This window comes from Trichosurus vulpecula, chromosome 3 (assembly GCF_011100635.1).
Source record: "Trichosurus vulpecula isolate mTriVul1 chromosome 3, mTriVul1.pri, whole genome shotgun sequence".
NCBI lineage: Eukaryota > Metazoa > Chordata > Mammalia > Diprotodontia > Phalangeridae > Trichosurus > Trichosurus vulpecula.
The window spans coordinates 419855149-419881448 of record NC_050575.1 but is presented as its reverse complement, the minus strand read 5'-3'; the positions used below and the strand labels follow the sequence as shown (position 1 = coordinate 419881448).

The 26300-nt window shown below is 47.8% G+C and overlaps 1 protein-coding gene and 1 long non-coding RNA gene across 2 annotated transcripts in view; one reads left to right on the top strand and one right to left on the bottom strand.

Moving 5' to 3' along the window:
- Nucleotides 1-4259: 4259 nt before the first annotated feature.
- Nucleotides 4260-7445, bottom strand: LOC118841110. Its single transcript, XR_005009839.1, has 4 exons — nucleotides 7361-7445; nucleotides 6704-6761; nucleotides 5491-5529; nucleotides 4260-4552 (listed from the first exon to the last, which is right to left on the bottom strand). It is a non-coding gene; the product is annotated as an uncharacterized LOC118841110 (long non-coding RNA).
- Nucleotides 7446-7659: 214 nt separating this feature from the next.
- The window catches only part of TRIB2 (tribbles pseudokinase 2), a 40872-nt gene continuing 22231 nt past the window's right edge, over nucleotides 7660-26300 (top strand). Inside the window, exons 1-2 of the mRNA XM_036753086.1 lie at nucleotides 7660-9762; nucleotides 17571-17863. Coding sequence (XP_036608981.1) covers nucleotides 9493-9762; nucleotides 17571-17863 — 563 coding nt within the window. The 5' untranslated portion in view covers nucleotides 7660-9492. The remainder of the gene's footprint in view (nucleotides 9763-17570; nucleotides 17864-26300) is intronic.

Genomic DNA, 26300 nt, shown 5'->3' with positions numbered 1-26300 from the left:
TATCCATATATTCATATCTATGTAATGAATATGAAAAGATTAAGTAGAAATAAATACAAGGTGGTGGGAGAGAGAGGGGATACTAAGGTTAATATGGATATGGTTCAAATCACAGAATTTCAGAATCACTGCATTGAGGTATCAGAATTGACCTTACCAGCCATCAAGCAAGAATCCTATAGTATTGATTTGACCTCATCACTCCTTCAGTTAATTCCAGTGGATCCCTTGCGCCTCTAGAAGCAAAAGCAAATTCTTTGGGTGACATTTACAGCCCTTCACTATCTGTCTTGAAGGTTCCTTTTTCGCCTAATTAGGTTTAAATCCATGTCATGGGCTCCATGATCCACTGTCTTCTTGCTTTTCCTTACAGACACTGATCAATCTCCCATCTCTGTCTTTTTGCATTATCTTCAGTCTCTGAAATGAACATCCTCCTCACCTCTTCCTCTTAGAATCCCTATCTCCCTTCCAAGCTCAGCCCAAGTACCACCACCTATTACCAGAGGCCTTTCTGTATCTCTCCAGCTGCCAATACTTTTGCCACCTGAATTCCTTTATATTTGTATATACCAGGGCATCTAGGTGGAACAGTGGGCCTGGAGTCAGAAAGACCTTACTAGTGACCTTGGGCTAGTCACTTAACCTTTTTGTGTATCAGTCTCTTCAGCCATAAAATGGGGATAATAAAAGCACCTACTTCACATGGTTGTTATGGGGATCAAATGAGATAAGATTTGTAAAGCGTTTATCACAGTGTCTGGCACATAGTAGGTGCTCTACAAACACTATTATCATTTCCCTGGATAGATTTGAGCCCATTGCTGGTATTTGTATCCCTAGCATTTAGCGCAGTGTGCTACATAGCAGGAGTTTAATAAATACATATTAATTCTTTGACCTTGCCCAGTCAACCCACAACCCAAAAGGAATCCCTACCACAAGCCAATCCAACCTCTGCTTAAAGACTTCCGCTTCTCATTCCATCTGGCTTTTGAGAGAATGGATTCTTAGAACCCTTTGCCCTTTCTTCCAATCACTCTGACACCATGACTTCAAATGTCAACAGCCACCCTGGAGTGAGGCTCTCTTCAGTTTTTGGTGGTTGTTACGGTCAAAGTGTTCGTCATCTAGTGAACAACCTGAGAGGTAGGAGTCATTCCATGCTCTGCTAGTTGGCGTTCAGAACCAAGATTGTATCTATCCCTATGTTCTGCCATAAAATGTGGGATGCAAAAGGCCAGTGGCATGCTTGACTTGGGGTCTCCATACTTGGCCCACATTCTTGCACACCATCCATTGTACCCAAAGACTTTCAGCCTGGGGGTAAGGGGTGAGGTGGGAGCTTCCAGAGCTAAAATTATTCTGGCAGAACCTTTAAGAACTCAGTGTCAACCAGGGTCACTGTGGGACACTTGACTAGGTACTCTTGGCATTTGCTACAAGAATTTTGTTCCCCCTTCCAACTCATTGGGGAGGGGAGGGAGAAAAGAATAAATGCTCGATAATTGAATACATACATATATATATATGTATGTATACACATATATATGTGTATTTAATTATATTTTTCAAAAAAGAACAATGTCACCTCCAAGTCAGTATAAAACACTAGATTAGGATGTTGGAGGGGCACCAGTGGAAGTGGGGAATGCCACATAGATGAGAACCCAGATTCACTAACAGGCTGAAGTAGGGCTGAACTGCTATCCACAGACTGGAGATAGAGGTGGGTTGCCCTTGTGAATGGTGGGATATGATTGTGAGAGTTAGTTTCATATGGGATACAAAGAGCAAAATCTTTCTTTAGAACCATATAGTATAGATTTGTGTGGATTTTGAGTCAATTAGTACGGACCTGAATACGATGCTGATTCTACTCTTTAATAGCTGGGTGACCTCAAACAAGCTGTTTCTCCTCTCTCATGGGTTTGGTTGGTTGGTTCACCTGTGAAATGAGGTAATTAGAGATGTCCCAGTTTCAAGATCTTGTGAAATTCTATAAAATCCTAAAAGCTGGATGATACTTTGGCAGTCATCTGCAAATCACTAGATGGTGCAATGCATAGAGTACAGGCTTGAAATCAGGAAGACGAGTTCAAATCTGGCTGGAAACACCTAGCTGTGTCTCACTAGCTCTATGACCCTTGGGCAAGTCACCTGACCACTGTTTGTATGTTCCCTCATCTGTAAAATGTGGATAATAAAAACACTGACCTCCCAGAGTTGTTATGAGGATCAGATGGGAAAATAAGCATAGCGCCTGATAATAATTAGGTGCTTTAAAAGTCCTTCCTTCCTTCTTCCCTTTCTCCTTCTCTCCTTCCTTCCTTCCTTCTTTCCCTCCCTCCTTCCTTCCTCCCTCCCTCCTTCCTTCCCTCCATCTCTTCCTTCCTTCCTTCCTACCTTCCTTCTCTACCTGATCAGGAATACCTTATAACATTCTCATGTGAACAGATACTCTCTACTTGCAGACCTCTTATTTAATAATACATATCTGTATATATATACATGTACACATGTATATATGTACATATATCATTGTGAACAAAGCGTATATTTCCAAGGTTTTAAATATATATACATGTATGCACGTGTATGTATACAAGTGTGTGTCTATCTCTATATATGTATATCTATTTCCCAGGCGTTGCTTTAAGGCTCTCCACATGCTGTTGGGTGATCAGTGATCATCCAGAACTTGTGCTCATGGCCACCCCCAAGGACCCCCAGCATTTGAAGGTCCCTCCTAGGACTAGGCTTAAAGGCTCTGAGCTGGAAAGGCCTGAAGAGATCCTCCTGTCCAGTGGCCTCCTGGGCTACAGGAGAAGCCTCAGGTCTCCAGAGGTAGAAGTAGCCAAATCAATGTCCCTCCCCATCCCTTCCCTCCCAAAGCCTCTAAACGCAGGGCTTGCTCCCCATAGTAAAAGGGTTGATGCATTTCTGGCTCTCTGTCAGGGCCCTTGGCTTGGTTTCTCTTGCACTTTGTGACCTTAATCTTTTAATAAACCAGTGTTTAGTTCAGGGGAGGGAGGGGATGGACAATGGTGAAAATGGGCATGGGAATTCATAAAAAAAATTTGCATTTACATTTTATACTTTCCATGTGCTTCACTCTATTTGACTGCTCCCAAACCAAGGCTATTTGGAGGATTTTGTATGCCCTGGGCCCCTGAGATCATGACAGGACATTGAAATACATCAGTGCCTGGGGGTCTTCAGTGCCAAAAGGAAATGGAGATGTGTATGGAGGTAAGCAAGCTGCTCCATGCTGCCAATCCAGTGAGAAAAGTAGCCGGACATGGTATGAAGGACAAAGAGTCATCAGAGTCTGAAAGATCCATGACTTTGGGGAAGAGTGAAGGAGATTCTCTAAAGAAAGGAAGGGATAATGGGCAGCCCACATGCTTTGTGGATATGTACCCAGAGGCCCTAGGGAGGAGCCATAAGAAGATACGCACAACAGGTACCTGGATGTGCAGGCATGGTGGAGTGAATGTTGGTGGGAGTATCTGTGTGGAGGAGATCACAGATGATGCTGAGTGTTGAAACACATCTGAAACACATGAGAGGCCTCTGGATATTCAACAGGGGCCTGTCTGATATCCCTGTACAGCTTGGGCAACGGTATGGCTGCACTCCAGCTTGGCCTTCGGATAAATTCAGGACTAGCTAATTGCAAATATCCTTATTTCTGTTTTATAAATGAGGAAACAGGATGAAAAAGGGAAGGATCCTTACTCAAGGTCCACTCAAAGTCACAGGTAAGTAAGGACAAGAACCCCAGTGTCTTGCATTCAGAACAGGTTGTAGGTTTTCCTCCAGTGGTCTTTCCAGGACCTCTGGTTATTGTCTGTATTGTGTCGTTTGTTTCTTCTTTAAATACCACAAAATTTTATAACTCTGAAGGCCTTAAGAACTCCCAGCCAAGCAATGACTTATCATAATTGCTGAAGACTTCCTAAGAGAGAGGTTAGAGACTCTAGGTGCAGATTGAAATATATAATTTTGGACATGGTCAATGAAGAGAATTGTTTTGCCTGACTATGCCTACTTGTTATGAGGGTGTTGTTTTTTCTTTTCTTTACAATGTGAGTGGGGTGGGCAGAGAGGAAAGAAAGTTGATTTTTGCTCATTAAAATAAATTTATTTTAAAAATATTTTATCAATGCTTTGTTTCGCACAATTGCTACTTTCTGATTACCCCAATACCTCTTAACACCATCCTAAATTAGAGAGACAGCAAAGCAGAATAAAACTCCACATCAACCTTGGCAGTATATACAAGATTGCACACCTGGATCCCACAACCTCTAGAGAGTGAAATGGGTTTCATCACCAGTCTTCTGGAATCAAGATTTGTTATTATATTAATATGAATTCGACTGCTTCTTAGGGATGTTTTACTTTACATTGTGGTCACTGGGTAAATGGTTCTCATGGCATTAGGTCTTATAGGCTTTCCCAAGTTAATACTGATTCCTTGTCTTTCTTGTTCTCCGTTACATGGCACTTCTTCTGAACATTCACATACCCACTGGGCATTCAGATCCTGGAGAAGAGAAAACTGGCCCTAGTAGGGGAGGCAGGGAGGGAGCATAGCTGTGCTGAAGTACCAGGACTGTCAAGTGGGGCAGGGCTCAGCCTCTTTCTGCTTAGCCCCAGGGGGCAGAGACAGGAGCAAAGCGGGGAAAGTGTGAAGAACCCAGTTAAGTTTGATATGAGGAAAAACTTCTTAATGAGAGCTGCCCCCAAGTGGAAGGAGATGGGTTCCCCCTTTTAAAATCTCTCAGGTATGATATAGTGGGGATCCCTTTCATGTATGTGTCAGATTCAATTATGGGATCATGGATTTAGATGAAGCTGGAAGGGACCTCACTTGGCCTGTTTCTCCATATCTCATCTGTCTCTGTTTTTTATTTAGTGGAGGGGAACAAGGGTACTCTTGCAGGAGAAAATCATCTGATGTTGGTAGCTTTCTAATGGATAATAATGCCACTTTTCTCTAACCTTCAAAGCCTCCTCCCCATGATAGCCCCCTGGGGTTGGTCATATAGGTAATATTTGCCCTAGTCTGCATAAGGTCCCAGAAGTTAAGGTGACTTCTGTGGTCTGTCAAGCATTCGACAAACATTTGTGGAGAGGCCCCTCTGCTAAATGCTAGTGATAATAATCAAAAGGCAAAAACAAGGTCCCTTCCCTCAAGGAGCTCACCTTTGAATGGGTCACCTGGCTAGGAACTGTTTGTCTGGATCTGAAACACTGTTCTAAGCCCAGTCCCTACAGATCTCCAGGATCCTTGGCAGTTTGTGATAGCCTCTTAGGCCAGCATAGATGACTCTGGGCTGGAGGGGTCCCAGCACTTTACAGGAAATTTTGGGCTTTGGGTGCCACCTCTGGCCATAAAAGGGGGCTCCTTCATCCTTTCAGATAAGACAGAGCCACTTCCTTTTGGGGGACAGCGAGCCAGTGTGGGCAGAGAGAGCTTACCAGCCTCAAATCCTTTTGCTTCTCTGATTCCAAAAGGACCTTAGGGAAGAAATTAAGGAGAGAGTGATGAAGGAAAGATAGAATGAAGGAAGGAAAGAAGGAAGGAAGGAAGGAAGGAAGGAATGAAGGAAGGAAGGAAGGAAGGAAGGAAGGAAGGAAGGAAGGAAGGAACGGAGGGAGGAAGGGAGGAAGAAAGGAAAGAAAAGAGGAAGGAAAGAAAAAAAGGAAAGAGGGAAGGGGAAGAGAACAGAAGGGAAGGGAAGGGAGGGAGAGAGGAAGGAAAGAAAGTTAGGGACTGTGGAGATTTATTCTTGTCAGGTCCCAGCTCAGACACTTACCTAGGGAGCAGCCATCATCTGGCATGATGAGTAAGGGCTTTGGAGTCTGATGAGCTGGGTTTGAATTTTGCCTCTATGGCTAACAGGGTGCTCTTTGGCAAGCCACATCCCTTTGGTGGGTCATGAAGGATCAGAGATGAACTCCAAGGCCTCTCCAGCTCCAGATCTATGATCCTATGAACTGTTCAGCCTTGTGAGAAAGATACTTTGACAGGCTCACTGAGTCTCTGCTTCACCATCTCTAAGATGGGAATGGTAATACTTTGTGAAAAATACAAGGCCAACAGAAATATAAGTAATTTAGTCATGACTAGATCTCCTTTTGGAAAAAAAAAAAAAGCCTGTGATTGGAATCAGAAGATGTGGATGAATCCCAGTAAAGATGCTTTTCTTTGGGTGACCTTGGCCAAAGAATTCTGGCCACAAAGCAGCAGGAGACAGCACAATAGAACAAATGCTGGACTTGGAGTCTTAAAGACTAGATGTGACCCTGGGGAAGACAATTAACCTGTCTCATTTTCCCCATCTGTTAAAAAAAAAAAAGGATGATAATAACATCTACCTCCTAGGGTTATTCTGAGGATCCAATCTGTAAAGCCCTATCTGCAATATTCCTAGTCTTTCTGACTCTGTCCACTCTTCCAGGTTGCATTTCAGCATACCTAGTGGCCACTTAAAATAGCCTGCATGCACGAGTGGCTAGGTTTCCCTTGCCTAACATCTGGCTGGAGCGAAGCAGAAACAGAATGCCACCTGCCCATTCATGACTTTAATTCTGCAACAGCCACAATGTTCAGGGCACGTAGTCTCTGGAGTAAGGGGCAGGGGCTGCACCCATTCCAGAGCTTATGTGTAAATACAAAAGTTCTGCTTACTTTTTTCGCCTCCAAGGTTTAAAACCGCTTCTTCAAATGAGCTCCAGAGCAGAACTTCCTAAATTAAGAAGGAAAAGACTGGGCTGTAAGTTTTCTCCATCCAAGCTGCCTAGAAAATCTGATTTCTTCTTTGAAGGGGAAGAAAATGACAAAGAAATGGAGAAGGCCCTAGGTCTTTGCAACCACGCAGCGCCTGGGGGGGGGGGGGGGGGCGTGCCAATACTCAATGAGCTAGGATCACAGTCCTTGACTCTCTTCTCCCTCCTTAGGAACAAATACAACCAGTCCCTATCCCCACCCCTCACCGGGCCAGTCACTGCCACATCTGGGCAGCTGCGGGGGTGGGGGCAAGAGACCAGTAGGAAGGGAGCAAATGTGCTAAGAATGCATGCCTGCTGGGTAGGTTCAGGGCAGGTGGGAAGACCCCTAAGGGGTAATTAAAGGGAGTAAAGGAAAGGCGGGAAGGAAAGAAAGGGGTGGAGGGAAAGGGGGTCAGCAGGCTGCTACGGGCCAGGCCCCGTGGCCAGCCTCGGCTGCAGTGGCAGAAGTCCGGGCAGCGCCGCCCGCCTGCTAGACCGCGGGGCTGGGCACGTGTGCCTCAGTGCATCCCCAGCTGCCCCTTTTCTGCCCCGCACAAAGCCGGCCGCGGAAGGATACCTCCATGGGCTGACCCTACGCCGCGGGTCCGGGTCCCCCAGCCAGAGCCCAAGCAGGCGGCGGCGACCCGAGAGCGAGAGCGGAGTGGCATCCCCTCTCCTCGGCACTGATTGACGGGCCGGCGGCTCAATGAACAGCGAGCGTCTGGGGGCGGGGCGGGGCCAGGGCCAGCCCCCTAAGCCTGGGAAGCCCCGCGGAGCCGCTGGGGCGGGGGGGAGGGCCGTGCTGGTGACATTGACTGGGGAGCCCCCGGGGGGAGGCCGAGCCAGACTGCCGGGTGCGCGCGTACAGCGGGGCTCACACCGGCGCGCGCACAGCCTCCCTCACACAGTGTCTCTCCCTCTCTCTCTCTCTCCCTCTCTCTCACACACACACACACACACACACACACACACACACACACACACACACACACACACACAAATACACACAAACACACACACTGACATAGTCAGACAAGAGATTCCCGGCCACGTAAGGAGCTATTAATACCGACCGTGGCGGCGATGCAGGCTTCTTGAGCTAGGGCTCGGCCCCGGGCACTCTGGGTGCCCCTTCGCTTCCCTCCGCACCGAGGCGCCTCATACTCGCCCCCCAGCAGAGTCCCAGAGGGGCCTCTCGCCTGTTTTTTTTCAAACTGTCAAGACCCCCTCCTACCATTGCCCTCCCCCCCACCCCGGAGAATTTCCGCCTTGGGCTCTGGAGAGGGGACACAAGGAAAGAGCCCAGGACTCGCATCGCGGCAGACAGGCAAAGCAACCCTTGCTTCTGGACAGGCAGAGAAGAGACAGAGAGCTAGAGATCCAGAGCGGTGCGAGACCTGCTCGGGAGGACGAGCCATCTGGGCCTGAGCTGAGAAGCGGGGGCTTGGAGTTGGACAGCCCTCTGTCCGGTCCCTTCCACCCCACGCTAGGGGTGTGTGCGGCCACTGGGCTAAGAGCCCCGGAGGGGCCTCTGGGAGGCTCGCGCCGGCACGGAAGCACGGGGAGAGCCCCTGCCTCTTCCAGACTCGCTCCAGGGAGTTGAGGACAGCACTAGAGGCGACAGCTGCAGGGGCCAGAGGTGGAGAGGCATGAGCCTCCTCTGAATCCAGGCTCTCCTTCTCCGGCCGAGGACGCCCCGGGCTGAGCGCCCCACGAAGTGGGCTGGGCCGCCAGGCTCGCGTCCAGTCGCCACTTCAGAAGCCGCTTTTGTTGGCTGTGCTGTGCGCCCGCGCGCCAGTCGGTCCGTCTGTCCACCCACCCGCCGGTCTGTCTGTCCGTCTGTCCGACCGCCACAAGTTCAATGCTCCCTCGCTAGTTAGTGGAGCGTTTGAGGGGAGCCTTCTCTCGCTGGGAAAAGGTGAAGACGCCATCTACAGTCAAAACGTAGACAACTTCTCTCCTCGCCTCCCCACGCCCCCCACCAAAAAAAAAAAGGAGGAGGGGGACCCACGGATCCTGTATGCTGTGCTCGGAGTTGCGGAGCCTCGCAGGCTGCAGCTTTCTTGTTTCTTTCCACGCTGTTTGGGCTTTGACTTTTCTTCCTTCCTTCCTTTTTTTTTAATACGGTCCTCTGGCAGCCTGGACCCTGGGCCCGCTGACCGCACGGCCTCGGACCCTGCCTCCCTCCGGCCACTGCTGCAGCTCGGACTTTCTTTCCTCGCCTCGGAATCCTCCCTCAGGCTCCCCAGAGACAGTCGAACGTTGCAGTTCGCTGCGTTCTGAAGCCGGCTACTTTGTTTCCCTCGCCGCGCACGTTCAGAAACATTAAAAAAAAAAAAAATCAGCGTTTGAACGGCGGTTTCAGTCCATCGCCCGCAGCGGCGGCGGCGGCGGCAGCGGCGGCGGCGTTGTTCCGTGCTGGGAACAAAAGGGGCCGCTCGCCGACCCGCCCGCCTGCGGAGAAAGTGCTCCCCGGACCCGCTTTCCCAGCGGCAGAGGTGTCCAAGCTACCCGGCTCTTTCTTTGCCCCTCGGATTTCCTAACTCTTCCTGCACGCAGCCCCCTCCCCTTCCCTCTCTTCTCTTCTCTACCCTCACTTCCCCCCCACCCCTTTTTAATCTCTAACACAAAGGCGCCTGCAGCCGGACTCGCCAGCGATTGTAACCCGTCCCCACCGGGTTTTGTTGTTTGCGTGTGATCGCCACCCTCATGAACATACAAAGATCCACCCCGATCACAATCTCACGCTATGGGAGACCGCGGACCAAAACCCAGGATTTTGAAGAGCTGTCGTCCCTGAGGTCCACCGAGCCCAGCCAGAGCTTCAGCCCTAACCTCGGCTCCCCGAGCCCGCCGGAGGCTCCCAACTTGTCGCATTGCGTTTCCTGCATCGGGAAATATTTATTGCTAGAACCTCTGGAGGGAGACCACGTTTTTCGGGCTGTGCATCTGCACAGTGGAGAAGAGCTCGTGTGTAAGGTAAAACTCACCCCTTGGCCCCCAAAACGCCCTCTTCCCCCGTGCCAATTCCGTGCTTTTAAGGGAGGGAGACCCGCACACTCATACAGCCAAACTCTTGGGCTAGGAGGAAATCCCTTGGTGCCTATTTTAATTTTATTATTGTTATTATTATTTTAACGTAGGACTAGCTAAGAACTTTCCTGGCCACTTCAGACAATAGGGCAGACTCTATACCGGGGGCGTTCCAGGCAGAGTCGCTCTGAGAAGGAGGGAGCGCTGCGTAAGGAAGAGAGGGGGACCATATGTCCAGACTCAGGCAGGCTTTTATTGAAAAAGTGCGAGAGGACGTCTGCAGCAGGACAGATCCTGGAAGTCAACCTTCCACCCCCTCTCCAGCGTCTCCAAACCCCGCATCCCTTCCCCCACCCCCCGTAGAGGAGGGAATCCCCCACTCATTTTAAGACAATGCTTCTAGAATCACACAATGTCAGAGCTGGAAGGGGCCTTAGCTAACTCTCTGAGCCAATACTGCTCATTTTACAGATAGGGAAACTGTGGCACAGAGCTCGAGAAGGTGTTTGCTCAAGGGTATGGCTTGGTCCTTTCCTCCCAGTCTCCTGCAGCAGTACCGGTGGGAGAGCTTTGTTCGGAAGCAGGCTTTGCAAAGGAACCTGGAAATCTGGCTGTTGGGTTGTCCGGGGCCCTCCTTCCCTCTCTGGCCCCTTTGCACAATGGGGAAGGGTAAAAAGCCCCAGGCACACCTCCGTTTAGGAAGAGGCTGGGGCTGCTGCCGCCACCTGCACACAGGCCTCCCGCCCTCCCTTTCTTTCCCATGTCAGCCCCCCTCCTTCTGTTCCCTCCCCTGCCTTCACCAGTTGTGCCAATTCGACCAGGCTCCCTTTAAGGTTTAAAGGGAAGTTAGTGGAGAGCCACGGCATGGGCACAGCTGGCGAAAGAATGAACAGGTCTGGCTTTGAGCTTGGTAGAGGGGGAGGAGGAAGGCATCCGCTTTTCGGATTTGACCCTGAATGAGGACTGGTGTGTGTGTGTGTGTGTGTGTGTGTGTGTGTGTGTGTGTGTGTGTGTGTGTGTCCCCAGTAGTCCTGGAAAATACAAAATCTGCAGAAATAGGCTCAGCCTGGATTAACCTGCTGCCCGGCAGTTGGCCAGCATCAGCATTTCACCATGGTCCAGCCTTGGATTTTTTATAAGTGCTCGGTTTGGAACTGGAATGAGGGCTAGGCATTGAACACTGGAAAGCTGAGGGCACATCCCCCCTCCAGATACAGTGCTTAAGGCAGCCTCTGGCCGATTACAAAAGAGCTTTTTCTCAGAATGACTCCTGAAGGTACCAAGACTGTCAGCACATCATTTTCCCTATTTTTTTTACAGATGGGGAAACTGAGGTGCAAGGGGAAGCAGTAACTTGACTAAAAGCACAGGCCTGGGAAGAGGTAGAACCTGTTGGAAGTCAGGTCTTTTGACTCCCAGGTCCCTGGACATATCACTCCTGCTTTCTGGAAGGGTTTTTGATTCATCAGAATGTGTGGATTGTTGGCCCCTCCTTCCCCCCAGCTGGATCTGGAATGTTTAGGCAGGTTTTATTGCAGAGTTTGGATTCAGAGGCCTCCTCCCACCATCTTTGAGGCTGTAACCTCAGGGAAAAGATGGTGAATTTCTTCCTATCTGTCTTCTGAGTGAGCTGAGCCTTGACCCATCCCCCTTCCCCCTTAGGGCCACTGATTCAGAGCAGGAAGGAATCTTGGAGGTCACATCTTTCCTTGGAGGCCTTTCTAGGGCTTAGAGGATGTTGGGACCATGACAAGAGCTTGGTTAACTCCCCTAAGTGTTGATCCCAAGAGGCAGGGTCCAGCAGTCCTGGCCCAATGAACAGTACTGGTAGCCTTAGAGATGGTCAGGTCCCAGGAAGCTGAAGTTTCTACGGACCATCCAGTCACTACCCTCCCTCCTTTTGCTCCATTTCCAAAGGGCCTTGTTCATATTTTCAACAGAATCAGGATGGCTTTCCTGAGTGCACGCCTCCCAGGGAAAGTTCTGTGTGAGAGTCCTTTGTTTCAAACCAGAGCTGACCACGTTGCTGGCTCCAAGCTGGAAGGAGCCTTCATGATTATCTTCCCCCTCTCCTGCCCCCCCCCCCCCCACTTTTTTACAAAGGACGAAGCTGAGACCGGAGCCCGGAAGGTAGCTCCTTGTCTGAAGGAACTGGACTAAGTCCTGGCACAAGCTGGCAGCTAGGCCCAAGCCAGCAGTCCTTCTGCTCATCCTTTGAATTCAGTCATTCACCGCTGACTGTAAACCTGTGCCTTGCCATTGGTCTGGGTCCTAACAATACACTTAGTCTGTGAATTGTATTTGCTCAGCCTCTATCAACCCCTCACCAATTAAAGGGCTCCTCCACGCCCCCGTGAGGACAGGATTGGTGTTACTGTTTAGCCAAAGCCGGCTGGCACATTTTCACCTTCCCCTACCTGCTTCCAGACAATGATGCTTAGGCGAGCGCAAGCTAAAAGCAGATCCACGGCTGCTCCGGCCCTGGCTTTGAGAAGAATGCCAAGAGAAAACCATGAACTGGCTGGAAAAAATCAGCCCAGGGAGCCTGGACTCCTTCAGCGTGGGATTCTTTCTACCTGCTACTGGACTTGACTAGAGAACAAAAGCTCCTCAATACAAGTCAGCTGATAGTCACAAAGGATAGGTGTAGCAGTGATAATAATGGTGGTAGCTGCAGGGGCCAGGTAAATTAACGATCCTATTTAAGAGGCAGCACTGGAAAGAGGAAGGAAGGAAAGAAATAAGCACTTATTAAGTGCCTGCTGTGTACCAAGCACTTTACAAATATTATCTCATTTGCTCCTCACAACAATCTTGGGAAGTAGGTGCTATTTCTACCCCCATTTTACATTTGAGGAAACTGAGGCAAACAGGTTGAGTGACTTGCCCAAGGTCACACAGGTAATTAAAGTCTGAAGTCAAATTTTAATTCAGATCTTCCTGACTCTTATCCACTTAGTTGCCTGGATTTGGGATCAGAGGGCCTGGGTTAGGAACTGGTCTTCATAACTTGCTGCCTGTGTGACATTTATTAAATCACTTTACCTCTCTGGGCCTCAGTTTCTCCATTTATAAGACAAGGAGTTATGCTAGATAGTATCTTAGGTCTCTTCCAGCTGCAAATCTTTGATCCTTCAAGGCCTCTATAAGAGACCACTGTCAAAGAAAGAGTTATTTTGAGACCAAAATGCAGATTTCTTTTAAGGGATTCATCTGATCTGTCATTTACCAGAGAATTATCTTCATTCAAAACACTAGATATAGTTAAGGTGCTGGAAGAATAATTAGCATCTTTACTTGTTAGGAGGTTTTTTTTTTTTTGCCCTTTTATTTTTGATATGAAACAACTCTTTCAGCACTGGGAGGGACTCTCATTGTGGAAGTGCCTTTCCCTGATCCAGATCTCCAATAGGATGTTTCAGGAACAGTTCTTGAACCCCAGACTTTCTGACTCTAAGGCCCAGCTTCTGTCTCTTATGTTACAGTATCTCTCTGGGAAGAAGTGATTAGGTGTCAGATAATTCACCATTCATGAAGTGAGGCCTAGATTTGGAACCCGGGGATAGAAGGCCTGGTTTGTGCTGTGGAGTAACAAGGACAGCACCCCCTTTGCTATATCCTAGGCATTTTGGGGTGATGCGAAGAAAAGAAACAAACCTGTCCACAGGGACCTTACCTTATGTTAAGGAGAAGCACTCTGAAAATTAAATATGAACCTGATGAAAAATACAGAAAGTAATTTCTGGTGGGAGGGCCTTGGCAAGTGGTATGATAAGGTTCACCTTCCCGTAGGAGGTGGCAGCTCAGCTGAGGCTTGAATTAAGCCAGGGATTCCAAGAGGCAGGGGTTTAAAAAAAATTCTGTTAGCAGCAGGGCGTGGAATACCTCACGTACAGGAAAGGGACTTAAAATGACTTTATATGGCCGTCCCTGGTCTGAATCTATGACCCTTTGACTTCCCTGCCCTGGATCTCAGGTTCTGCCTCTAGAAAATGAGTGGGTTGAGTGGCCTGTCTGATCTCTCTGGACTCTAGCATTTAGAGAGATGTCACTGGTGACCATTTACAATTAAAGTCCCCAAATGAAGAAACCAGACTACCAAATTCTGGGCTAGGTTTCCTCTTTAGGGGATAGAGGGGGATTGATTGGCAATGCGAACTCATAAATGGAGTTATTTCCTCTAATAAAAATTTGGCTCTTTCTCGTTTTATGAGACGGAAGGAGCTGCTCTGTTTTTTGAAATTGTCTGCCATCTTGGACCACGACCTTTCCCTCATCCCCCTCCCTTTCCTGCTGGACTAGCCGATGCTTCCATCTTTGATTTTAGGAAATCTATCTCCTGCCAGGAAGGATTCCTGCCCTGAGGAGGAAAAACAATAGGCTGCCTTGGCCTTGTCAGATGAAAGGAAACGGCAAAGGACAGTGGAAGGAACAGCTGGGAGTTGGGGCTGAGGGCTGCCTGCCAAGGTCACTCTCCCTCTATCCTCCACTTACTTTTTGACCTCATCCTATTCCACAAACACTGATTGAGCATTTACTCTCATAACAACAGCTGACGCTTAATGTCCTAGCTTTACAGACGACTTCACATATTAATCATCTCTTTGAATCCTGTGAGATTGAGGCTATTATTATCATCCCGATTTATTGTCATCCCAGCAGTTGAGGCCCTGAAAAGCCAAACTAAGGAAGATCTGAGAAGGAAGGGGGAGTCATACCCAGGTCTTCCTGACCCTCTGTCAGTGTGAGGGATCTCGCTAGGTCCAGAGGATTCAAGGATAAAATCCTACGAGCAGCTTCCCCATTTTTCACCCCTTAAGTGGCCGAGCCGGGATTGGAACCTAGCTATGGACAGCCAGCTTTTCCATTGTCCTTGGCTGCTTCGTGACGCGGTTGTTCAGATCCTGGAAAGCCCAAATGCCTGTGTTCTAAGGCCTCTTCCAGCTCTGGCATTGGGTGGGCAGTACAATGGAGAGGACCTTGCATCCAGAGTCAAAGGGCCTGGGTTTGAATCCTACATCTGTTTCTTACTTGGGTCACAGAGGCATATCACCTACCTCTACGGGCCTCAGGTTCATCATCTGTAAAATAAGGGTGAATGAATTTGTTGACCTCTGAGGTCATTTTGACTCTAAATCTATGATCCTAAAGTCTTCTCATCCCCCCCACCCAAACCCCTTCATCTGAGCTCTAGAGCAGGAAAATGAAGCCTGGAGATAGGGTGGCAACTGGCCCTAGGTCATGTGACTAATGAGAGTGGCAGATGTTTGGATTTGAACCCGGGTCTTCTGGTGCTCAAATTTAGTGCATTTTCTGCTACCTTATTTCATGTTCCAAGGTCCCACATTAGCTGAATATTTCTAGAAAATCATCTCTGAAAATGACTTTGATTTAAAAAAAAAATTAAAAAGGCAACCTGCCTCTAAGACATAGATAGTTAATTATTATCAAATGCAATTAGTTATGTCAAACAGAAAAATGCCAGCCCGGCATTTACTCTTCTTTGACACGCCCCCTGTTGCTGGCTGGTTCTGTCTGCTACAGCAGACCTGGGAGTCCTCTCAGAGAAATCTGGGAGGCATTCCCCAGTTTCTGCTGCCCCTTGCTGGGTGCTACAGTTGACTCAGGCATTTGCTAACCTTAATCGCCCTGGCCTCTGAGGGCAGAGCTCCGAGGTCAACATTTGAAGGTCTCCCCGTTTGATTTGTGGTCGTGGGACAGATGTCGATGTGCTATTCATTCTTAAATTCTCGGTGGCAGCTGTGGTGGCTGGGTGGCTTTCGAGAGATAAATTTTTTAGAGCTCCTTCACCCACAGTGAGGATGTGCCCCAGACTTACCCCTGTACACCAGCCCAGTGACCTCAAGTGGTCTCAGAGCCTTGGTTCGACCTTGGATCCGACCATGGTTTCTCCATTTATTGCCTGTGTGACTTCCTTCAGTGAACCTCAGTTTTCTCGTCTGAAAAATGAGTAGATTGGTTGGACTCAGTATTCACTTCCAGCTCTAAATCTATGCTCTTATAACCTGGGATGAAATCCTGGCTAAGACCCTTACATCCTGTATGACCTTAAACAAGTCATTTAACCTCTCATTTCCTTAGTTTTTCCATATCAAAAATGAGGGTTTTGGACTGGAAGCCTCCCAGATCCCTTCTAGTTCTCAATCTGTGGGTTTATTATCTACAATCTTAGGAAATAATCTTAAAATGCCCTGGGAATTATATTTAGTATTAAGCAGGAACTCAGAGCTGAGGGCTGTACTTGGTAGCTAATAGACTCCCCAAGTCCTGAATGGATGTTAATTGATAATATGAAGTGCATTGTTTAGAGAAGGAGCCAGGCTGCTTTCTAAGTAATGGTTCCGCCCACACTTTGTGTCTGCCTCTTTCTCCTTCACAAGCTCTCCCATGAATGACATCGCTAACCTTCATTCCTGGCCATATTTTTCAGTCACATGGTGAATTCAAGGACTTGCAGACAATAGATTAGGTTTCTACCACATTTTACAGCCTGGGTCCCTCTTAGACAGGGCTCCGATTCCTGGTGCTTTGGGGGAGTTTGATCAGCTCACAGAAGCCTGTGATTTACCAACCAGTAAGAAGAAGAGACAGGAAGTCACTCTGCTGTGGTTTCATTAAGGCAGTTGGGCCTGGAATTCCCTCCTCTCCTGTCCCTCTACCTGTTGAGATCCTACCCATTTTTCAAGATACAGCTACAATGATAGTCCTCATGAAGCCTTTTACCATCCCCCACTCCCTAAAAATACACAGCATTGATTTCTCGTGCCTCAGAACTCTTATAGCCCTTTGTATGTCTCAGACGTATTCTTCTGTGAATTCTAGTTATTTGTGCATAGGTCTTCCTCTCCTGCTAGACTGAAACCCCTTTGGACCTTACTCAGCTTACTAGCCCCTCCATATCTAGCTCAGGGTGTTGCAGGAGGGAGTCACTATGTGTTTTAAGGGAATGAATTGTCTAGAAAATGTAATCGGATCTAAGAGATACAAGATGTTGTGGTCCTGGCCCTCATGCTTAACTGAAGATGAACTTGGCCCAGTTATTTCTCTTCTTCCCTGGGCATCGGTTTCATCCTTCATAAAATGAGAGGGTCAGACTATACATCTGTGATGAACCAACCAGTGCCAACATCCTACATATCTGTGATGCACCATCCGATGCCAACATCCTGCATATCTGTGATGCACCATCCAATGCCAACATCCTACATATCTATGATGTGCCATCCAATGCCAACATTCTCTGTTTGGTTTTAGTCTTTGTTTCCCAAGCTTGGTCCTAGTTAGAACATTTTTTTTTGTTCTCTGTCTAAGGTCCTTCCCAGCTCTGATGTTCTGTGTTCAGAGTCCTGCCAGCTATGACATTCTCTGTCCAAAGTTTCCTCTCAACTCATACATTCTCAGTTTTATGTTCTCAATCTCGCCTCACCTTTGACATTCTGTGTTGTAAGGCGCCCCCCTCCCCAACCCCGTTCTCTGTTCTAAGGTCTTTCCCAGCTCAGATTTTCTATGTTCTAAAGTTTTCCATCCCAGCTTAGATGTTCTAGGGCACATTCTCTAGGGATCTGTCTAGCCCTGTCAATTTCTGTTCTGTTTTCAGGGCCCACTCAGGTCTGATATTCTGTGTTGTGAGGTCCCTCCCTGCTCTGACATTCTTCGTTTGGTTGCATTAATACAGAGCTGGCCAGTTCAGCCAGGCCCTGACCCTCTGCTCTCTTGCTTCTGACTCTCCTCAGGTGTTTGATGTCAGCTGCTATCAGGAGTCTCTGGCTCCCTGCTTCTGCCTACCTGCCCACAACAACATCAACCAAATCACCGAAATCCTTCTTGGGGAGACCAAGGCCTATGTTTTCTTTGAACGGAGCTATGGGGACATGCATTCCTTTGTGCGAACCTGCAAGAAGCTAAAGGAGGAGGAAGCAGCCAAACTCTTCTATCAGATTGCTTCTGCTGTAGCTCACTGTCACGATGGGGGACTGGTCCTTCGGGACCTCAAGCTTCGAAAGTTCATCTTCAAGGATGAGGAAAGGTAAGGCGCTCCCTGCTCACTCATTCCTCACCATCATGGCCTGGTGGTAAAGTTGCTTTTCTAGTGAAGGTGTCACGGGGACATATGAGAAGTTTGATGATGGCAATGTGTATTCCCTGAGAGGGAGCTAGGTAATATAGTGGAGAGAGGGCTGGGCTTGGTGTCAGGTAGACCTGGATTTGAATCTTGCCTCAGACCTTTACCTGCTAAAAGAAGGGGGTTCAGTTCGATGACTTCTTATGGTCCTTCCTGATTCTAAATCTCTGCTTTCATGAAGACAGACAGGGTAAGCATGATTAAAAAGTTCTGAGAAACAATCAGTGTAAATTCTGCAAGGATTTCAGCAAAAGCCTAAAAGGTGAGAAAGCTGCAACTTATTGTCCTTGGATAATAATAATAAGAGTAGGTATAGGGGCCAGACATGTAATTCCATGGGTATAGGGAAGTTCCAAGTGGGTAAACACCTACTGGTGAACCTTCAAAAGGAGGGGAACACACTGAGACTGAGAAAGGGCTTGCTCCAGGGTTGCACACACAGCCAATGAGTAGCAGAGTGTGGATTTGAAACCAGGCTCCCTGAGGCTAAATCTTAGGACTTTGCTACTGGCAGGCTGCCTCCCTTCGATGCAAATCTTTATGTTCTCTCTTTTTAGTCAGCACATCTAGGTTGTCTTCAGTTCTAAATATCTATGTGATATTTGGCAATGCTTTCTCTTCTCTGTACCTCACTTTCCTTATCTTTAAAACAAGGAGGGTGGATTCACTAGATGGTCTCTGAGACTTCAGTTCTCAAGTAAAATGGAATGTGGCTGACCTAGAGCTCACCAGGGTTCACACTTCATCCCTGTTTCTTCTCCCAATTAAATTTAAAGAAAAAATATTAAGTGGTTGAAAAATCATAGAATTAACAGGGGATATCATGTGGTTCAGAGTAGGAAGGAACATGGACCTTAGAAATGATGTAATCCAAGGGTTCATCACTTTGTTGGTGTTCTAGACCCCAGATCTCTTCTTAGCATAATGATTTTAAATGAACACAATAAAATACAGAGTTTGAGAAAGGAAATCAATTATATTGAAATAGCTATCAAATCATTAAAAGAAAACCCTCAAGTTTGTGGACTCCTGTAACAACAATGTGGCTCGCTACTACTGCTGAGGTGTAAGACCCAACAAGACCAGCAATCAGAGCTGCCAGGACAGGTTCTTTGATCTGCTTTTCTAGGGAAAGTAACTTTAAGGAGTTAACAATCTCACTTTAATTAGATATACACATATCATTCACTTAGTTCGGGGGGAAAAAGATCAGACCCCTAAACTTCAGGTCAAATACAAACAGAAATTACAAATCACACACATTGTATATACAGATCAAATAACACAATCTGGTCTATCCATAGTTACCAGAGAAGCACCAACATCTGGGTTTTTCCACAGCAAGGGGACTCTTAACAGTGGCTGCCCAGAGTCTCCACACCAACATTCTTCCAATGAGTGAGCCCCAAAGCAACATGCCAAACTCTGAGTTTGCATACCCCTCTTAGGGCCCAAGGTCTTCACACCTAATCAGCAAAAGGGTGTGGGCATGGGGCTTAGTACCTAGCAAGACTTAATCAATGGCACTTGATTACCTTGGCATTCTGAAAGAGAAAACAGTTAAAAAAAAGTCCCACCTTAATTAATATTACAACTCCAAATTTGGAGTTCTTGATTTAATCTAATACCCTCATTTTGGAGAGAGGGAACCTACGTCCTAAAGATGGGATGTAATTTGCTCAAGATCCTACATGTTCTAACTCTTGGTACTGGGGATTTTAATCCTAGAATTTAGCTCCAGAAAAAGCAATCAATATTTGCTAAGTCCTTACTATGTGCCATGCATAGTACGTACAAGACCTTGAGCAGATTGAATCCCCTCTCTGGCCTCCTCTGTCAATGAGGGGTCTGAAATTCTATGTTCTGTGTTCTAAGGTCTTATGTCCTTTCTACTTCTCCATACACAAACAGACCCGGGTTTTGGTCCTAGGTCCATTACCTGTGACAAATCACATACCACTGTAGATGTTGTCTCTTCCCCTAAGTATGTCCCTCCTTCAGATCCCCCATAAGTCATGGCAAAGAAGCATTGATGTGGGTTCTGGGTGCCTGGAAATGTTATGGATGTACCTGCCTGCCTGCATTAGGAGATATGGCTGTGGAAGGAGATCAGAGAGATGTTAGAGTAGGGTGGGGCCATGGCCATTCAGATGAACTCACCTGTGCCTTCGGAACTCCAGGAGGTGTTTCTAAGCCTCTCCCTTAGTCTCCAAAATGGGAATGAAGCAAGATTTTAAACTGTGGACCATTGGGGGGTTTGGGGACTATAGAGGTAAGGATGGTGAGATTATCTGGGGGCTCAGCACCAGCAGATGGCAAAGCAGTTCCATTTTATTGGGGAAAAGCAAAGAGTGGGTTTCATGCTCTACCTTCTTGGTTCCTACAGCCAGGCTGGTGCCTAGAAATCTTAGATGAATGGATGGATGGAGTGATTCAGTAGTGGGGCCATGGGGAGTGGGAAGGGCTTTTTCTGCCTGCCTCAAACAGTTGTTACGAGGAAGATACTGGGGGAACCTTATGAAAATATGAGTAGTTACTTACTGTCTATGCCTGTGACTTGATTGTTATTTGGAACACCTGGTTTGGAAACCCCCTTGACTTCCTGAGCTACCGGCAGAGATGTGGTCTGGTGGTGGAGCCGAGGGATATTTCTAGGGTTTGTGATTGCATTGTTCAATCAGATGGAGTGACTTCTAGCTGAGGTGTACTGGCCTTAAAAGGTCTGCAAAGGACCTGAGATAAGATTGAACCTCACTCAAAAGGGCACTGTACAATATCTCTGCACCCTCTCACTTAATAGAGGAGAAAACAAACCCTTCAGAGAGGTCCTGGGGTCCCTGAATTAGACCTAGAAAGGACCTTCGAGGTGATCTGACCCAGTCCACCCTCCATCTTCTCCAGGTGAAGAACCTGGGACCTACAAAGGTTAAAGGCCTTTGCCACATTACTGCTAGTGTGCAAGCCAGGATGGAAGCTGGGATCTTTGTGCATCTCCTTCCTGTGCCCTTTCCACAGCACTGCCTGAGTTGGGGCCTAGCTTTTCACTGGGTGCCAGGAATTGAGACAGAGGAGATCTGTTGGATGGGGAGTAGCTGGCTTAGGTCCTAACAGGGAAGACAATGTAAACACAGGAAGTGGTGACAAAGAGAAACACACTCACTTATGCAGGCAGTTTGCATGCTTCTCTCACACTCCTCCTCTTCCACCCACCCCCAACACCCTGCCCAGCCCTATGGGGAATCCTGTGCTAGAGTGTCCCTGGGGTGGCAGCTTCTCCTGATTCATCCATCCTCCAGAAAGAGGCACACATTCCCCATGGCACTGCTCATTGTTCCAGAATCCTGGAGTGGAGCGTTCCATCTGAGAGCACCCTCTGGCCATAGCATATACCACGGTGCAGGGCTGGGGGGAGGGAGAGGGGCAGACCTGAGAGCATAGAATGTCAAAGCTTGGGGGACCCTTGGAGTCTAGAGTGAGCAGAGGTGAGCAGAAACCTGGAACAAGGAATGTCAGAGCTAGGAGGGACCCTTGGAGTCCAGAATGAGCAGAGATGGGCAGAAACCTGGAACATGGAATGTCAGATCTGGGAGGGACCCTTGGAGTCCAGAATGAGCAGAGCCAGGCAGAATCCTGGAACATGGAATGTCAGAGAGGGATCTTAGAGATCGCAGAAAAGGACATGGCTTAGAGGGAACCCAGGCTCATGTATTGAATTAGCAGCCACCCTCTTTTCATGCACCCCATTGCAGATCCCTGAAGAGGTAACCCACCTGCTCCCCTCAAGTAGCTCTCTTTTATGTCTGGGTCATGAAGTAGCCTCCTGCCGTTGGGAGTTTGGCTGAGGGGACAGGCGCTCTTGTGCTCCTCAGCTGGGTGGGGGCAGGACCACAATCTGGGGATCAGCCAAATGGATCCTCAGAGTTTTTTGTTTGTCCTTGCTCCCCGACACACACACTAAACTTGGGCACTGAGAGGGAGCCTTCAGTTGGCAGTTGGCAGTGACTTCAGAAGAGTTCACTTAGCTGAGGAATGCTTTCTATCTTTCCCTCGTGGTGTGTCCCTGGACCCCAGCAGGACTCCCAATTACAGTTTCGTGTGTCATAGCATTGGCTGATGTGGGTCAGACATCTGGCCAGCCTCCTTCTGACAGCCAAGTACAGGACCAGTGTGTTCTGATGGAAGGAGGAAAGACCTTGGAGTCGGCAGTCTGGGCACGGAAACTGACCCTACTATTAATTAGACAGAGACATAGGGACAGAGAGTGGGGGGATGACAGGGTGGGAGGGAGAAAGATAGACAGAGACATGGACACAGAGACAGGGAGGGAGAGAGAGAGAAAAAGAGAGAGAGAGAGAGACAGAGAGAGAGACAGAGAGAGACGGAGAGAGAGAGAGAGAAATAGAGAGACAGAGATACAGAGAGACAAACAGAGACAGAGACAGACAGACAGACAGAGATAGAGAGACAGAGATACAGAGAGACAGAGAAAGAGACAGAGACAAACAGAGATAGAGAGACAGAGAGAGACAGAGAGAGAGAGAGCAGCTAGGTGGTGCAGTTGATACAGTGCCAGGCCTGGAGTCAGAAAGACCTGAGTTCAAATTCAGCCTCACACACTTACTAGCTGTCTGACTCTGGGCAAATCACTTAACCTCTGTTTGCCTCAGTTTCCTCAAGTATAAAATGAAGATAATAGTAGTACGTATTTTCCAGGGTTGTTGCAAGGTGAATGAGATGATAATTGCAGAGTGTTTATAAATGTTAGTTATTATTATTATTGATACAGATGACAGATAAGCAGTGATAGAGGGACAGACAGACAGAGAGACAGACAGATAGACATGTTCGAGAGATAGATGACAACCAGCTAGATGGACGGCCAGGTGGAGGGATGGCTTAATGGATGGACGGGCACAGATCTAGATGGAGCTATAATTTTTTGAGCATTTATTCTGGGCCAGGATCTGGGCTGCGAACTGGAGATAAAAATACAAGCCAAAGGAAATCTAGTCCCCGCCCTCCGAGAGCTGACTTTTAGTGGGGAAGCCAACGCGTAAACAGAATACGAGAAGGCAAGGGGGCCACGCGTGGAGATGTGGAGGTAGTCAGGAGGGGAACCCGGAGAGGAGTGAGCCTGGCATGCTGGCGTGCTTCTGCACTGGAGGCTCCGGAAGGGACGAGGAGTCAGAGGCGGCTTCCAGAGGAAGGAGGCTGCCTGTTTCCTCGTGGGCCAGACTGGAAACGGAGCTCGGAGAAGAAAAGGCTCAGGGGAAAACATGACTGTTTTCTTGAAATATCTGAATGGATATCATAGGGAGGGGAGAAGGGAAAGGAACATGAGCACCTACTATGTGCCAGGCATTGTAGTAGGCACTTTACAAAATATCTAACAATCCTCACCGTGACCCTGGGAGGGAGATGCTGATATTATACCTATTTTTCAGATGAGGAAACTGAGGCAGACAAAAGTGACTTGCCCAGGGTCATTTAGCTAGGAACTTGATTTGAACTCAGACCTTCCACCCTTCAAGGTCAGTGCTCCACCTACTGGACCGCCTCATTGCCTCAGGAGGCACTAGGCTTGCTCAGCTTGGTCCCCAAGGGCAGACCCAGAAGTCAGGAGGCTGATTTAGGCTTGTTATGAGGGGAGGGATTGGGGAGGAGGAAACCACCTGACAAGGAGCGTTCCCCGGCAGCGCCAGCAGCTACTTGGGAGAGCCGAGGCTGGATGACCGCTTGTGATAGAGGGGAGACTCCATGGCCGGACGCTGCTTCTGTGATTCTGTGCCCGTGGGCTCTGGGGTAAATACTGCCTGACACGGACGAAGTGCTTCCAAGTCTGGAGCCCTTTGCGGGCATTGCCTTGTTTCAGCCTCACGTCAGGATGGGGAATGGGTCACGCAGGACGGGTTTTATTATCATCAAGCCTTAGAAAAGACAAGTGCCTTGCCCAGCTACTTTTTACTGGAGGTAGGATTTGAACTGGGGTCTCGCCTGGCTTCTGTTCTAGTGTTTCTTCTTTATGCAGTGCTGGCATCCTGATCTTTATTTCCTTCTGAGGCAGCCAGTGGCACAGTGGATAGAGTGTCAGGGCTGGAATCAGAAAGACCTGAGTTCAAATCTAGACTCAGACACTTAATAGCTGTGTGACTCTGAGCAAGTCGCCTAACCTTATTTTTCTCAGTTTTCTCATCTGGGTTCAAATCCCAACTGTTTTACCTATGAGCACCTACCTTCCAGAATGGTCATGAGGCCCGAATGAGATGGTAATTATGGAGTGCTTCACATAGTGCCTGGCACATAGTAGGTGCCACATAAATGTTATTCATTATTTCTCCAGGAGCCTGCTAGAATACTCTGACTGTGGCAGGTGCTTGATAAGTGTTTGCTGAGATGAGTGTAATGGAAAGTGTCACCTTCCTGGGTGCCAGCCGTCCCATTAGCCCAGTGCAAAGGATGCCCTGATTCCTGCTTCCCTCTAGTGTGTTCTAGGATAAGAGATGAGAAAGGACAAGTGAAACACGTTCTCTGAGCAGGAGTGCCTAGCAGCCATTATGGTGCTTAACAAAGGGGTTTTAGATGAATAATTCAGTTAGTTATCAGCTGCTTAACATCATCAGATTGGAAGGGGCTTGATACAGTGTCCAGGCCAATTGGACCCTCTGTCCATAGGTCAGATCATGTGTCAGGGCATAATCACGTCAGGCCTCTATCCAAAGTCCGGTCCAGGATCTTCTGTCCATGTGTCAGGCCATGATCTTGTCAAGATTCTGTCTTGTGTGTCAGGCCATTCTCATGTCGGGTCTCTCTATCCAGTGTCCAGGCCAGGACCCTCTATTGGTGTGTCAGGCCATGATCATGTCAGGCCTCTCTGTCCAGTGTCCAGGCCAGGACCCTCTATCCATGTGTCAGACTCTCATACCATTGGTCAAAAATAACTTTCCAGAGGCCAAAAAGAAGTGTGGTGTCTTTGTTATTTAGGAACTTGCCAACAAATATCAAATTGGAAAGTTTTCAAGATATTGCCTAAACTTAATAAATTCCATAAAATATAATAGTCTGAAGACTCCCAGACAGGAGACAAAGACCATATTAAAGAAAGTAGGCCACAAAGTTGATTGAACAAGTCATCCCAAAGAGATCTGTACTGAAGAGAAACTCCAGGGCTCACATGCTGAGAGGGCTTTACAAAATTTATCAAAATTTTTATTCCCTAAAAAAAGAAAGAAACAAACAACCGTCCACTCTCTCCTGGAATACCTCTAGTAACTGAGAAGCCCCTCCTTCCTTTGACAGCTACCCACTATTTTGTAGGAAAACTCTTCATTGCTAAGAAGGTTGTATTTTTGTTTTCCTCTTATGTTGCTCCCATCTGTCTCCCTGTAAAGTCACTGGGTCACAGGTCGGGACCTCAGAGTCCATCTGTTCTAACCTGAACCTCCCCCCCACCCAACAACGAACCTGCAAGTGGTCAGCCAGACTGGAGCCCTCCAAGGAGGGGAGCCCACCAAAGCAGCCCATTTACTGTAGAAACTGTCTTTGTGTTTTTTCGTCAAATTTGCATATTTCCTATTGCTCCTGGTTCTCTCTTCTCTCACCCAACAGGGCAAGGCTGATCCCTAGGGAGGTTCTAATCTCCCTCCTTTAAGGAACCCCTTTAACTTCTTAAAGACAATGACCATGGCCCTTATAAAGGGAAGTAGTCATAGAGTGGAAGCAGGGCTGGGTTTGGAGTCAGGAGATGTGGGTTCAGATTCTCATTCTGTCCCTTGCTGTATGTGACTTTAGGCAAGTCCCTTGACCTCCTTGGGCTTCAGTTTCCTGGTTTGTAAGACGTGGAGGGTGGATTTGAAGATCCCTTTTTTCTCTAAATCGATGGTCCTACATTCTATGATCTCTGTCGTCTTCTTCAATCCACATTAAACATGCCCAGCTCCTTCACCCATTCCTCCCATGGAGTGGTATTGAGTCCCGTCGCCACCTTGGTCTTGCTTTTCTGAGTCGGCTCCAAGTCTTCACTGGGGATCATATTTAGGAGGGACACTCCAGCTCCTTTTCAGGAAGCTCAAAGACATCAGTGGAATCCTGGCATTGGAGTCAGAGGACATGGGTTCAAATCCCAACTGTTTTATCTATGAGACCTTTGGCAAATCATTTGCCTTCTCTGCCTTAATTTCCTGTTCTGAAAAATGAGAGGTCCCTCCTAGCTCCTAGCCCCGATATTCTATGACATTGGGTCCTTTCTGCCATCTCTGTTCTAATGTCTGTTCTAGCTCTTATATTCTATGTTCTAAGTTTTGTTCCAGTTCTCATCTATGTTCTAAGATCTGTTCAAGCTCTG